We start from the raw sequence: 14,986 nt of genomic DNA on the forward strand, positions 1-14,986 counted from the left end.
CCTTCCTTCCTTCCTTCCTTCCTTCCTTCCTTCCTTCCTTCCTTCCTTCCTTCCTTCCTTCCTCTTCTTTCTTTTTTTTTCTTTCTTCGTTTCTTTGTTCTTTTTCTCTCTTTCCTTCCTTCCTTTTTTGTACTTTCTTTACCTCTTCCTTTTTTCTTTCTTTCCTTTTCTTCTCTTCCTTCTTCTCCTTTTCCTCTTCCTCCTCCTTTTCTCTCTGTTTCTCCTTCTCTCTCTTTCTTTCCTCCCCTTTTTTCTCTTAGGTGAGTTTTTGCAGGATCCTCCAGGACCCTTCGTTCAGGTTCCCTCCTATATCCTATAAGAATATGCTCTCTTCTTCCAACTGCTTTTTCTGATTGTTGTCTTCCCTCATTAGAAGGCAAGGTCCCCCCTTCCAGGACTGTCTGTCCCACTTGCTTGAGCGGGGATCCTATCTGTAAAATGTGTTTGAGGCTGTCTCTGTCTCTTTCTTTCTCTCCTCCTGTTCTTTCTTTCCCACCTCTGGGAGATCCCATGGTCCTTTAATAGCACTAACAAAGAGGAAGCACTAAATAATACCGTCCATGCTAGATAAACAGTATTCATTATGTTGGACCCAGCAACAATGTTTGTTTGCGGGATGCAGAGCAAGAGAGAGTGCTGTGTACACATGCCAGAGAGAAAGAGACAGAGAAGAGGAGGAGACACATGTAATTAGATGATAGAGATGGCTAGAGGTCATATATGTAGATATACACATAACTATAAACGTATGTGTGTATATATGCATGTATGTATATATTCTCTATTGGGGCTTTGCTGCAATGTCCAGATCACCTAAAATGGAGGTATGACCTATATTTGTACATATACACACAAACACATGTGTATATAATTCATGTTGTATATTTAAATAACCAGAATTCAACATTTCTAGAATATTTTAAGGTTCCTAGAACATGTTCTTTACAGGAACCCGATGAGGACAATGATAGGGACATTTAGAATGGCACATGTCATGGCATAAGAAAACAAAGAGATTTCTGAAAATGCAAAACAAATAAGGGTGTGTGTGAGTGTGAGTGTGTGTGTGTGTGTGGTGTGGTTTGTAGTGTGTGTGTAGGGTGGGGAGAAGATCCAGGGCCAGCAGCAATCAAGGTGCCTGAGGCAGGAAGGCGGTGTTCCTCCTTGGGCTGTGGCCTCTCCTTCTTAATGATACCCTTGCCAGTGTTTTGCAAACTCTCAAAGAGCCCAGAAAGGCTGTTGACAGCCAGAGAGCAGAGACAGGCCCGGGGCCAGGCCCTGCCCCTGGGCAGGCACGTACCTGGACCGAAGTGAAATCCCCAGAGGCACAGGCTCCCAATATAGCAGCTCCCACCAAGACAGACTCCACCTCTTGGGAAAGGACCACAGGCAAGCCTGGGCAGAACAGGGAACAGCTTGGTAAGAAAGAAGGAAGAGGGAGCGGCAACCTCCCTCCCCACCTTGCCCCCAACCTCAGGGCAAACGGCAGTCAGGGCTCAGACAATCCTTCCTCTGTTGTGCTCCTGGAGATGTCTAGCGCTGAAGGAGCTCCCTGTCTGTGCTACTGGGATTGTGCATGGCATCCCAGATCTGAAGCTGGCAGAGACTTTGGAGGCCTCCAATATGACAGGCCCATTTTACAGATTAGGAAAACAAGGCCTGGAGAAGTAACTTAATGCCTCTTTTCCAACCCCTTATTTTACAGATGTGGAAACTGAGACCCAAAGAGATTAGCAGTTGTCAGTCAAAGCAGTATTTGTACCAAATTCTCCTAACTCTAAACCAAGTTTGTCTGTTTTGTTTTGTTTTTGAACTGTGCCACGCTGGAATTCGATCCAATTAGATAAGATTCAGTTGAACACCTCCTATACACCAAGTACTTATCTGGGTGTTAGAGACACAAAGGCCAAAAAAACCCACCCCCAAACAAACTCAAGACCAAAAGCAAAACAAAAGAAAACAAAGAAACCCAGGAGCAAAAAGAACACAATAGCAACTCCTTCCCTGGGGAGGCGCAGGACATTACAGAGAGGGTACAAGACTTTGTGTCATGGAGATCTGGGTTCTAATTCTAGCTCAGAGGTGTCACAGCTCTGTGACCTGGGCAAGTCACTTGACTACATTGTGCCTCAGTTGACTAAGCTGCAAAATGAGGTCATTGGACTCAATGGCCTCTGAACTAGTGGCTATGTAATAGAAAGACAGAAATAATGCAGTGGATGTTACCTAGGGATGAAGACTTGGTGGTGGTGTGTAGAGGAAGACCAAGGATTTTGGGTAATAATTAGCAGAAGATAAAAGTAGCAGGCCATGTGTCCATGACTGGGTATTGAAATCAATGTAATTAGAATAGGGAATACATGGACGGAATCGTGGGTATCTTGGGTTTAACTTGGCCATTTGCTACGTGTGTTGTTGGGAAAGTCAATCTTTTTTTGGTCTTAGTTTCTTCATCTATGAATTGAAAAAGTTGAATTAAATAACTCCCGAGTCCCTTTGTCATCCGTAGCTATGACTATGATAGCATGCAGGGCACTGGACTGAACCAGGAACACTTGTGCTCCAGTCTTAGTGCCTATGTCTCCCTGGGCTAGTGGTTCTCAAAACACAGAACCCCAGGGGGGACCCAAGATCCTTGGAAGGGATCCATGGGATCCAGACCATTTTCATAATAATATTAAACTATTATTCACCCGTTAAAATACTCCACCCTTCTACATGAGGTCAGATATTCTGCATTCTACTTCAACCAAAACACCATATTGCAACAGATTAAATGCAGAAGCAGAGAGGAGGAATCAGCTGTCTTCTATTAAGGCAGACATTCTAGAGATTTGCAAAAAAATATGGAAAACAATGCCAATCTTCTCATTAATTCTTTTTGGGGAAATATTTTTTCACAAAAATGTTATTTATGTTAATGTATAATAAGTTTATTCTTATTTTTAAATGGATTAACCAACGGCTATTTTGGAATATATGAATTTTAATTTCTAAATATCAATATCTATAGCCCCCCATAAACAAAAGCTCTTTGAGTTCTCAGTAATTTTGAAGCATGTAAAGGGCTTGCAGAGGTGGGAGGTACACAAACGGTTTAGAATGCAGATGTTTTCAGATTTTTTTGGAGGTGCTAGTTAATATGATGGCTTTTCCTCTTCTTTCTTTTAAGAAAGTTCTATTTGTTCTACAGGATGACTTTCTTGGAGGGAGATGAGGAGGAATATTGGAAGAAAATGTGGTGTGTTTTTTTAAGCAATTAATAGAAATTTATCCATTTTCTAAAAAATCAAAAATGTCCTAAGACCAAAAAGTTTGGAAACTTTTGCCCTAGGGAAATCACTTAACTGCTTTATGTCTCAGTTTGCACATCTCCAAAAAGAAGGGATTAATTAACTCTAAATCTATAATCCTCTAACAATTAAGGGGTCAAGGATAGGTGGTGCAGTGGTTAGAATACTAGGTCTGGAGTCAGGAAGATCTGAGTTCAATCCTGTCTCTGACACTTGTGTGACTGTGAACAAGTTAGCCTCTGTTTGCCTCAGTTTCCTGAACTGTAAAATAGAGGCCATAGTAGCACCTACCTCACAGGATTGTTGTGAGGCTCAGAGAACATGGTAGTTGTAAAGTGCTTAGCACAGTGCTGGAACATAGTAAGGGCTCATTCTTTTCCCCTTCTGGACCAAGCAAAACAAGATAGCCTTAAGAGATATCTCTGTTCTTTGTTCTGCGAAATCTCTCTTTAAGGTGCAAAACTCTCCAAGGGATCTCATTCCAGGGCAGTAGGGTGGAAAACAGGACAAGTCTGAGTACATTTGGGTTGGAACTCTTACAGCTATGTGACCTCCCTCAGGTTTCTGCCCCTTCTGCAGAATGGATATAATCATACAGACCCAGCCCAAGGTTTCAGAGACTCTGTGTCCTCTGAGAAAATCCTCCATAATCCTGAAAGGCCTAGAGAGCTGGGTGTTTTTACTGAGTTATAACCTAGTCCTTACTCAGATCCCTCAACTAGGGGATTAAGAAAGAATTCCAGCCACGGAAGATTCCAGGGACACTTTCAGCCAAGCACACTTAGAAAATCGAAACAAGAATCCCTTGCTCTGACCTCCATCATGTTGGCAAAGATCTGTCCCTAAGAAAGATTGTTCTACCTTGATATAACAAATGTCTGTTTGGAGGGCCAGCACCATTAGAACAAGGCAGCTCTAAAACAGAGGTGCCAGGGCAAAAAGTCACTGATACATCAGAGAGTCAATGGAGGAAACAGTAGAGTTACTATTTGTGAACTAGACATTTCTTCCAATTGTTAATTAATGGAGGAACCAAGAGTACTGACTTACATCTGAAAGATAACTTCAAGGTCATCCAGTTCAATGCTTTCATTTTATAGATGAGGAAACTGAGAGCCAGAGAGAGAAAATAATTTGTCTAAGGACACGCAAGTAGAAAATGGTGGAGCCATGATTTGAACTCAGGTCCTCTGTCCCCAGATCTATCCCTATTTCTACTGTACTACAACAGATGAGATCTTGGAAGTCATGTAGGCCCAGCACCTCCGACTGTGTCTGGGAAACAGAGGGCCAGAGAGACAAGCAGATTAGCCACAGTGATACAGAGAGAGGCATTGGGAAGCCTTTCCCGATGTCCCTGAACTCTAATACCTTCTGGCTCTTGACCATTTCCAGTTTGTCCTGCATACCATTTGTAGATAATTGTTTACATGTTCTGTCTCCCATTAGATGGCCAATTTTTGAAAATAGGGACTGTCTTTTCCCTTTCTTTGTATATCCAGTACCTGGCACGTGGTACTTAATAAAGCTTAATAAATATTTACTGAATGACTGAGTAGATCTGGCTGTTATAGAACCTTTATACTGACTCCCTCATTTTAGAGGTAATGAAACTGAGGCCTAGGGAAACATGGCCTTTCTGACGTCATTAATATAGTAAATATCAGAGCAAAGATTTGAACTCAAGCCCAGCTGTGACATTCACAGCACATTGGCTAAAGGACTGGTCTTAGGACTCCAGGAAAGACCTGAGTACGAATCCTGCCTCTGACAACAACTGGCTGTGTGTGACCAGAGGTAATTCACTTTACTGCTCAGTGCCCTGGGAACTCCCTACCCATCTTGATGGGTTGTTTTTGTTCTTCATGCTCAAAGATCAAAATGACAGCCCCATGTTGGGGTCCAGGCACTAACAATAATACAAATAATAATTGGCACTCGTGTGGCTACTTCAAGCTTTGCAAAACCTTTTACATGTGATATTTAGTCTTTGTAATTGCTTTGTCAAGTAGCTAATCTTATTATTCCCGCTTTCCAGGTGAAGAAGCTATTGTTATCCACATTTTCCAGGTTAAGCTAATGGTCCAGTCCATAGAACTACTACTTGTCTAAGGAAAGATTTGAATCCAGGACTATTTGACTCTAAGCTTATGTCTCTATTCATTACACCTTCTAATACTCAAAGTTTTAGATAAGCTGCCAATGCACAGTGGTAGGGGGAATTCCCACACCAGGAAACCCCCCACATTCATGAAAATTACAGTCTAGAACAAAAAGCAATATTTAGCTGTGCATCACCATCATCATCATCTTCATCATCATGAATATCATACTGTCCTTACCATCTTCATCCTAAAAGGACCAGATCATTCTTTTTAATTGTCAATGATAGTAACTGCTTTCCTTGACCACCAAGCTGATTCTGAGACTCAGCATGTGCAGGGTTCTGCATGTCAGAAGCCATTTTCCAGTGGGTTTCAGAACTCTACTGTCTCTTTTTCTGTGGGTGTGCTGGAGAGGGCATTTGCCAATTTGATATCCCTCTTTTTCCCTGAGAAAACTTGAGCAGTGAAGCTATTAGGAGACAAGAGTCAGTATCTGCTGGTTTCTGACTGGTGTGAGTAATGAGGCCTGGCCTTCCACAGTGCTGCTTTCAAATCTGGTCTTTTCTCCAAAGAATTGGGGTGGATGGGGGAAGGGATGGGAGAGACTTCTGGAATTCTAGTTATTTTATCTGATAGACTAATGAGTTAAGCAGAACGAAGAGCATTTGAAGGCAGATGAACTTTGCCATTCCTCTGTCAGTCAATGTCCTTACAAAGGGAGGGGAATTCCAAGCCCAGAAAAAAGGGCCCTTTGTGCTGGACTGTATCTGGTCATTAGCTCCAGCCCAAGAATTCCAGTTTACATTTTAACCCAAATACCTATTAATAGAGCTCTTATTTCAGTCCCCAGAGAAGTTTCCAAAGCTGAGATTCTCTGCAGTAAAATGGGTCTTATGTTCCTCTGGATTCTAATAAAGGAGAGTGATTGCTTGATATTGATCTCACTGGACTAACTGAGGTCCTGGTCCAGGCTGCCCCAGGTCATTGTGTAATGGGGGCTCACCTGTGGCTGATCTCCATCTCTCTGCCTGCCAGCATTACGGTAGAGTCCATTTAGGCTGGTAGAGGACTGGAAGTCAACACAGTAAAGACCAAATTCTAGTTTACAATTTTATCAGAATTAGACAGACCATTCTTAAGGAAAACAACTGAATTCAGCAAGTAGGCCTGATCCTGGGGAAAGCCATTAACAAACCCAATGGGGCTTCTATGGATGGGGATAGTGTGAAGTTGGGGCAGAAGCATTGGCTTTGACATCTAAGGACCTGGGTTCAAATTCTCCCTATTGAATAGTCTCCATTGACCCCCCCTTAACCTCTAGCATCAAATATAAAACCCTCTGTTTAGCCTTCAAGGCCCTTCATCACCTGGCCCCTCCATTTCAGTCTTCTTACATACCCCTCACTTCTCAGACACAATTCTCTAAGCATTTTCACCGCCTGCAACCTTTGCCTCATCTGTCCCTCCTGGTTTGTCACTCAGGTCTCACCTGATGTCCCACATTCTGGTCTCCCTGAATCTTAGAGCTTTACCTCCACCATTATCTCCAATTTGCCCTGTATACGTGTTATTTGTTCACAGTTGTTTACATGTTGTCTCCCCACCAGACTGTGTGTTTCTCCCGAGCGGGGACTGGTTTTTGTCTTTTGTCATACCCCTCGTGCTCAGCATTGAGCCTGGTACATAGTAGATGTTTAATAAATACTTGCTGACTTGAAACCCAGCTCTACTTTCCAGTCTTAGACCCAGCCTCAACCCTTGGGTCTTTGGATCACAAGCCATCAGTTAAGAGAAGCCTGTAGGAAAGAGATTTCACCATGGGAGGAGTCCTTCTTCCCTGACTGTTTCTGGTCACTGTACGGTGAACGTCCAGGGGTTCTCGCGTGACTGAACACCTGCTTTGGCCTTTCCTCATGAGCTCATCATGGAGTTTCTTGCACAGTAGCTTATGAGATGGTGGAAGGTGGAGATCATCAGATCATAGGCCTCTCTCCTAGTGTTTAGCTTACTTTTTTTGGGGGGGGGGAGTGCTGGGGGCTGACTTGTGATTGTATTGGTGAGCCCCTAACCCAGTACCTTTTCTATGATGCCAAGCTGCTTCGGGCCCTGTGTTCATGAGTCTACAAGGCAGGCAAAGGCACACAAAGGGAAACTTTAAGATTCCTAGGAGGAAATATAATGACAAAAGCCCTCAAGTAGCTTACCCTGAGCATTCCAATTAGGGAAAAGAGTGTTGGGGAGGGGCAATATGTACACAGATAAAGAAATATAAAATAGAAAAAAAAATAGATGCAACCACAACACAGGGCAATAGAAAGAATGGTTGATTTGGAGTCAGAAGTACCAGGTTCAAATCCTCAGATTGTCACTGAATCTATCTGGGCCTCAGTCTCCCCATTTGCAAAGTGTAGGGTTTGGACTCAACAGCTGCTGAAGTGCCTTCCAGCTTAAAATCTAGAATTTTGAAGAGTTTCTAGAGAGTTTTGTCAAGAAAAGCAGAACCCAAGTGGGCCAGGGGTGGGGGAGTTGGGCTCAGTACATCAGGAACCTTAACTCTCACCCTGTCCCATGGACCCATGACAAATTGGGTCTTTCCATCTCTCCCAGACTTACCAGTGATGTCAGCATGCATCTGGACAAAAAGAGGGTTCTTGCTGAGACCCCCACAGAGAAACAAGGTGCTGATTGAATGGCCGGCTGCCTCCATTGTCTCCAGAATATGGCGCGTGCCAAGCTAAAAGGGCAAACCAGAGATGGCATCACTGGTGATAAAGAAGAGAAGAAAGCAGAACAAATCCTCCAATGTTCACACACCCATTTAACACAACATCCCAGGGCAAACAGGGGCAGAGGTAACCCAAGAAAGTCAATTCACAGAATGGGGATTTAAGACATACATTCAAAGAAACAGAGAATGTCAGAGATGAAACAACCTGAATGTTAAAGAATGGAAGGATCTTAAATCTTAACATGCAAATGTCAGAGCTGAGAGGGGCCTGAGAACAGGGAATGTCAGGGCTGGGAGGGGCATGAACACAGGGAATGTAAGAACTAAAGGGGGGGGAGGCCACTTAGAACTGGGAATATCAGGGCTGGGAGGGGCCTTAGAGATCATATTGTTCCTCTCTCTCATTTTATAAATGAGGCTCAAAGATCTCAAGAAACTTGAAGATAACTTGATGTTCCTTTGAAAGGAAGAGGTTCATTAGCAAGATCCAGTGAGGCATATCAGGTAATGGACACTTGTTGAGAGCAGGTCAGCTGGGGCTTTCCACAATGTTACTGACCAGAAATGTAAACTTCTGAACCTAACTCTTGGAGGACCCCGGTACCAAGAGCAGGGTCTAATGGCTGAGTTTCCAGGGCCACAATCTATGTACAGGGAAGCCTGGCCCATCCTGAGTGTTCAGGGACTGAGCCGAATGTCCTGGATAAACACTTTGGTGATGAAGTGAACATTTGAGAATTTGGGGGGAGTGAACCTGAGTTGTCAACTTTATACTGAAATACAACTATCCTTTCCTCATTGAAACTTTCCCCATCACGGTTTCCATATATCTCAGGTTGTTATCAGAAATTAAATGGGAATTTGGGGGAGTTTTGTAGAGGCCACCGATGACGCATGAAGGTCAACAGGTAAAGCAAAGACTAGGATGAAATATTTAACTCAGATTTTACAAGGTGCTGTAAACAGCCCATGAAAGAAAAAGAAGAAATTCAGACCTTCTGTGGTATAAAGGGAAGATCAAAAATTTTATGCAGATTTTCCAGATCACATGGCGGGGGCACTGTGCCCCTAAAGCCCCCACAATGTGGAGGGGGTATAATTTCAGCAAAGGGGGAACTTTCATCACTTTGCATTTCATTATAGCTACAATATCTGTATTTCATCCATGGAGTGTGTGACCCTTCTGATCCCTGGTGGTTCTTATTCAAATTCATGTATTTCCAAAGTCCTGGGGACCTTCATTTCTCCCACTCTTGAGTGGACACCAAATCTGCACTTGAACCGTGTGTCCCTTCAGCCCTCAATAATGCTAAGTGATACATTGAGCAAACCATTTTTCCCTAATCTCAATTACATCTTGCAAAAGTCTAGTAAATATCCTTCCTTCCTTCCTTCCTTCCTTCCTTCCTTCCTTCCTTCCTTCCTTCCTTCCTTCCTTCCTTCCTTCCTTCCCTCTTTTCTTCCCCCCAAACTAGATGTGAATATGAACTGTTTCATTCATCATCTTTTGTATTCTCAGCACTGGGCACAGACAGTCTGGCATTTAATAAATTGAATTTAGTATTTAATAAATAGTGGTATTTTTATAGTATTTATTTAATAAGTAGTTATTTAATAGTATTTAATAAATAGTAGTAGGTATTTAATAAATTCTTGTTGGTTAATTGCTTGGTCTCCCAGCTATAAAAATAATCTTCCCAAATGTAAACAACACATCTAGACTCAACATGCCAAATCAGAACTTATTATCTTTCTCTCCAAATCATCCCCTCTTCTAAACTTTGCTTTTGCTTTTGAGGAGACCACCATCCCAGTCACCCAGGCTCATAATCTTGTTTTCTTCTTCTAATCCTATGAGAGACTCCCTCCCTCTCCCCCCATAGCCAATCTGTTATGGGATCACAAAGAGTCCAACGCTATTGAAATGACTGAACACAACAAAAGTATGTACCTAGTTGTTTACATGTTATCTTGCCCTTCAGAATGTAGTCTCCTAAAGGAAAGGAAATGTCTTAGTCTTTTTGTATCCCAGTACTTAGCATGGGGAGAATGCCTGCCTCATAGTAGGTGGTGAATGGTGACTTTGACATCACCTCTCATTCTCCATACTTTTGCACAGGCATCTGCCCTGTTTGGGGTGCCTTCTCATCTTCTCCTTCAAGAGCTCCCAACTTCCTTCAAAGTAAAGCCCCAGCATTGCTACTACACAGCGCTTTCTTGATCCCTCCCAACCATTAACACTACTCTGTACATACTTCTGCATTCTCTTTTCTTATTCCTACAGAATGTAGTCAATCTTTTTGAGGGAAAAGTCTCAGTTTTGAATGTACATGTTCTTAAAGCATAGCCTCTGAAATCAGTGGTACTTGATAAACATTCTTGATTTGCCATCTGAATGTTCATCTCTGGTTATGGTCAAGATTGTGGTGGTGTCTAACTGTTGAATGAATTCCTATTCTTCTTCAAGCCTCATGGATCCAAGCCTGTAACATTCCTCCTGCTCAATAAATGCACCAAAAAAGACAATTGTGGGAAAATTGTTGTGTGTTTACCTGCCTGGAAAAGATGTTTTAATCAGGGAAAAATTTAAATTAAAATTAGTCTATTGCACTATGGGGGAAAAAAAAGTTAATTTAATCCCATCATGAAGAAAATGCAAATCTGGGGGCTTCAAATGCAAATTGTATTTTTTTTTCTTTTAAAAGGTTTACTGCTGAAAAGAAAACTATAGATTAACAGCCTATAGACAAAAGCTATTGTTTGGCAAGATTTTCAATTAAGCTGGTTTCATTTTTTTTTAACTTGAAAGGTTCCATACAATTCCATGTACCTTTAATTACAATCCTCATTCATTATGTCCCATTCCTACAGAATACTAACAACCCAATTGCTGATACTGTCCAAAGGAGGAATTTGTTCAATTTCAGCTTGTCAACAATAAATAGGTGCTGGCTTATTGTTCTCAGCTGGTGAAGCAGAATGTTATTTTACTCCATTTACCGTCCTGGGAAATGTATCTGTTATCTCCATGCTTCATTAAAACCATCATCATTTTGCTTAAAGGTCAGCACACACAGATACTTTTCCAAAATGAATTGTACTCACAGTAATTCAAATTACTCTACAATAAAGTCCTATCTAAAAGCCTTTCTCTTAAAAGCCTCCCTACAATGATATTTTAAAGGTCATTAAGACAATGGATAGCCTAAATACGAAGTTGTTAATACCCCTATGTGCCACTTATGATAAGTACATTAAGTAGACAATTGATTTTCAGAGTGTGTGGGACTTGAAAAACAGAACTGGTTCTTTCTCTTGCTTTAAATTGACTGCATTTATAAAGCTCTAGGCTTCCTTCATTCCTTCAATAATATTCTTTCAGAAAGAATAATGATGAGACAATCCAGGTCTGGATTACTGATTTTCTCTTGGCCCAAACAATCATGAAAACTATTTCCAAAATGTAATGTTGAAAAGTTAAAAAAAAAGACTAATAAATTTCCTTTCACTCACCTTCTCCATGTAGCCTGCCCAGATATAAACTGAAGATAAAGTCATGACTTCTTTAGTTCGGGCATGGAATTCAAGTGACTGTTTTTACCCTCCACTTCCAATGTGAGGTGAAGTTTATTTGAAAATAACCGGTTGTTTGTTAGAAGAGATCAAGAGATTTTAATGGAATATGGAGCCTGTGTTTGTCAGTGGTGTGAGGGCTTCCAAAAAGCTAATATAAGGAGAGGCATAGAGTTTAGGAATATGGAGATAATGGCACTGTTATATTCTTTTGGACTAGATGGGCTTTGAAGACCTTTCCCACTGAGCCACTGTTGAATTGAAGAATTTATCAGTCCAGAATGCAATCCTTCAAGGATGGGAAATCACTGCTATCTGGTGCCAATGCCCAAGGATGCTTTGGGAGTCTAATTCCAGACATGTGTAATAGAAGATCCTGCCCTCTACTTCAAAGTCTACATAAGGATTCTGTGATTGTTTCCTGCCTACCTATTACGTGATGATGCAAAGCCTTTGACTGTTTTCAGCTGCTAGAATGTTTGTAGCTGCCTCTATAGGTTTGAGTCCACTCTGCCTGGGGCCAAACTGTAGAAGGAAGTGTGCACCCTGTTTTGGATTTATGTTTCTATGCTTTGGGTCTTGTTATATCTTTTCTATAAATATGTCTTTGGGGGGAAAAATCCCAATTGATGTTAATGGATTAACTGAGGCAAAGTCACTGACTGAGCACAGGAGAAATTGAGGGGACATTCTAAATGCTCCAAGGGAGAAATTTACCTTTCTTTTTCTCCCTGGTCTGAAGATATAAGGACAACTCTCTGAGTTCAGAGGGTAGATGGAGGGGTGCACTTCTCTGTAAGCTCATAACCTCCATCTGTGACAGAGCGACCATATATGTCCTTTTTTCCTTTTGTTCAAGGCCTTATAAGACCTCAAAAAGATCAGAAGGACCTGGGAAAGCTCCAACCCAACCTGTTTAACTTAGCTATGCAATAGAATCTGCTTGGCAGCCAAGTCATCATGGGTAACAGCTCTGACCTCTATGCTGGACCTGTGGGAAAAATGTTTGTAGGTGTGCTTGAATCCACTTTTCCCAGGGTCAAGCTGTAGAAAGAAGAGTTTGCCCCATTTTGGCTGTATATTATAATACTTTGGGCCTTGTTATGTCTTTTCAATAAATACCTTTTTGAAAAAGCTGATATTAATGTATAATATCAAGAAGAAATTGACTGGTTAAACTGAACATTGGGTACTGATCACTGGGAATGGGAAATGATATGGGGATAGTAGACCCTGGTGATTGATATTTCTGGGGAGCAAACTGAATGGGGGCTTGCCCTAGAAGTTGCCCTAAATCAATGAGGGGAAGATGAAACTCACCATTCTCTGGGGACTCGATTTGATACTGGGAATGGGAGTCAGGATAAGGATTACTAGTGTCTTTATTATATACCTGATGAAATCTATCCCCACCCTTAGCTGGCTCAGAACAGAAAGCAGTCTCATTACTATTCCTGACTGTTATCTTGGGCAAGACCTTTGACCTAACTGGGCCTCAATTCCCTGATTTGTAAAATGAGGAAATTGGATTAATTGTTCTCTGATGGATGCTCCCTCTCTAAATTCATGATTCCAGGATTCTGTCACAGCTTCCCTGGGCTTGAGGGTCTTCATCTGTAAAAGGAGGGCTGTTGGACTCAGTGGCCTCAGAGATGCCTTCCTCCTCTAGATGTGGAACTGATTTTATCTGTGGTTGATTCACAATGTGCTCTTTTTTTGTCTTGCCTTTCTTTGGCAAGATGATCTGCAGCAGCATTGTCTGTTTTAGCTTGTATCTTCATGCCCAAAGAATTCAATTGCTTTGACTGATTAATTGTATTAATTAGCCCTATCTTAATTCAACGAAATAAAATCATGCAAGTTATTTGAATTATTCCACTGGTTGTGGACCATATTCCACTCTGGATAGCATCTAGCAGTAGTATGCATGAATAGATACTTAGTAAATGTTACTTGATAATGAAGGAAAATGTAAAAGGGCACCCCTTTTGAAGGCTGAAGAGGAGGATTCAAATTCTGGTTTTCTGGTGTCACAGATGAGTCACTAAACCTCTCTGGTATAACTCTGGTATAATTAGATCAAAAACAACTGAGAACTTGTCTTTTGGAAAAAAAAATATATATATATATATATATTTTGGTAATTTTATTTCAATATAATTGGTTTCCTTTGTAATCCTACATACTTTATATTATGCATTTAAAAACATTTTCAGAAGGCATCTATATGCTTCCCCAGATTGCCAGAGGGTCCCAGGACCCCAAAAGATGAATAACTCCCACAAGCAGGCTGCTTATATATCTTTTCAACCTCTAACAGTTTATGATTCCATAAATCTGACACCTAATAAGTCTTCAAAGATCAGTTGTCCCTAATCAACCAATCACTAAGCACAGATGAGGCAAGGTCCTAGGGATGCAAAGAAAGAGGAAGCAGGCCCTCTTTTCAAAGAGGTTACATTCTCTTGGAGGGAAAGCTCTAAGCCTTTACATCTCTATGGTTTTAAACCTCAAAACCCTATAAAATCGGAATGTAATTATATTCAAACTTTTTTATTTGTTTTGAAAATGGATATTGTGTTTTCTTTTCAGCTTTTCTGACAGTGGGTCATGTTCACAGAATACACAAAGTCTGATTTTTCCCTTTACCATAAAGTAAATTTGGAACTTAAGTCAGATCTACACTAAAGACTGTCAAACAATGAATAGGCCATTCAAGGCTGGTGTCCTTGGATTTTGTGTTACATGGGGTTACTACCAGAGTAGGCAATAACGTTTGGGAACCTGTCACTGTGGGTGGGCTAGATGCTAGAAGTCTTTCTGGTGAGCTCCTGTTTAATACAGGATGTTTTCCCCTAAAAGATGGATTGACATGTGAAGGAGAACCCCTGGATCAAGCTCCATGGAAGTCATCAACACTACTTAACAATTAAGGGAACTTACCCACTTCCTGCCAGATGGACGAGTGAGACTGACCTTTTGGGATGTGGCCAATGGGAGAGGTTTTTTTTTTTCCTGCCCTCAAGTGTTAGTCATAAAAGTTTTGTTATTATTTTTTTAAAATACATTTTCCATGGTGGGACAGTGAGAGGGAGAGATATTAAATGTTTGGTTAAAAAAGAAAAAAAGATATTCAGATACTTACAGCAATGGCCTGAACTGTGGCCAGGTAGAGAAGAGCCAGATCATCAAGGGTCTGAGACAGTCTCAATCCTGTGACCTGTGTGGATTAGAGGAGGGGGAGAGGGAGAAGGAGAGAAGGAGAGTGAGAGTGAGAGCCAGAGAGA

General features: G+C 41.4%; 1 protein-coding gene across 8 annotated transcripts in view; it reads right to left on the bottom strand.

Moving 5' to 3' along the window:
- LOC138165296 (FGGY carbohydrate kinase domain-containing protein-like) overlaps positions 1-14,986 on the bottom strand; it is a 545,803-nt gene that overhangs the window by 86,895 nt on the left and 443,922 nt on the right. For all 8 annotated transcript variants that reach the window (XM_069093464.1, XM_069093465.1, XM_069093467.1 and 5 more), the window contains 3 exons: positions 14,845-14,919; positions 8,012-8,132; positions 1,301-1,395 (listed from right to left, as the gene is read on the bottom strand). In XM_069093464.1, coding sequence (XP_068949565.1) covers positions 1,301-1,395; positions 8,012-8,132; positions 14,845-14,919 — 291 coding nt within the window. The remainder of the gene's footprint in view (positions 1-1,300; positions 1,396-8,011; positions 8,133-14,844; positions 14,920-14,986) is intronic.

Source organism: Petaurus breviceps, unplaced genomic scaffold, assembly GCF_028583685.1.
Source record: "Petaurus breviceps papuanus isolate PSGF00001 unplaced genomic scaffold, PetGlider_PUasm1.0 208, whole genome shotgun sequence".
Lineage (NCBI taxonomy): Eukaryota > Metazoa > Chordata > Mammalia > Diprotodontia > Petauridae > Petaurus > Petaurus breviceps.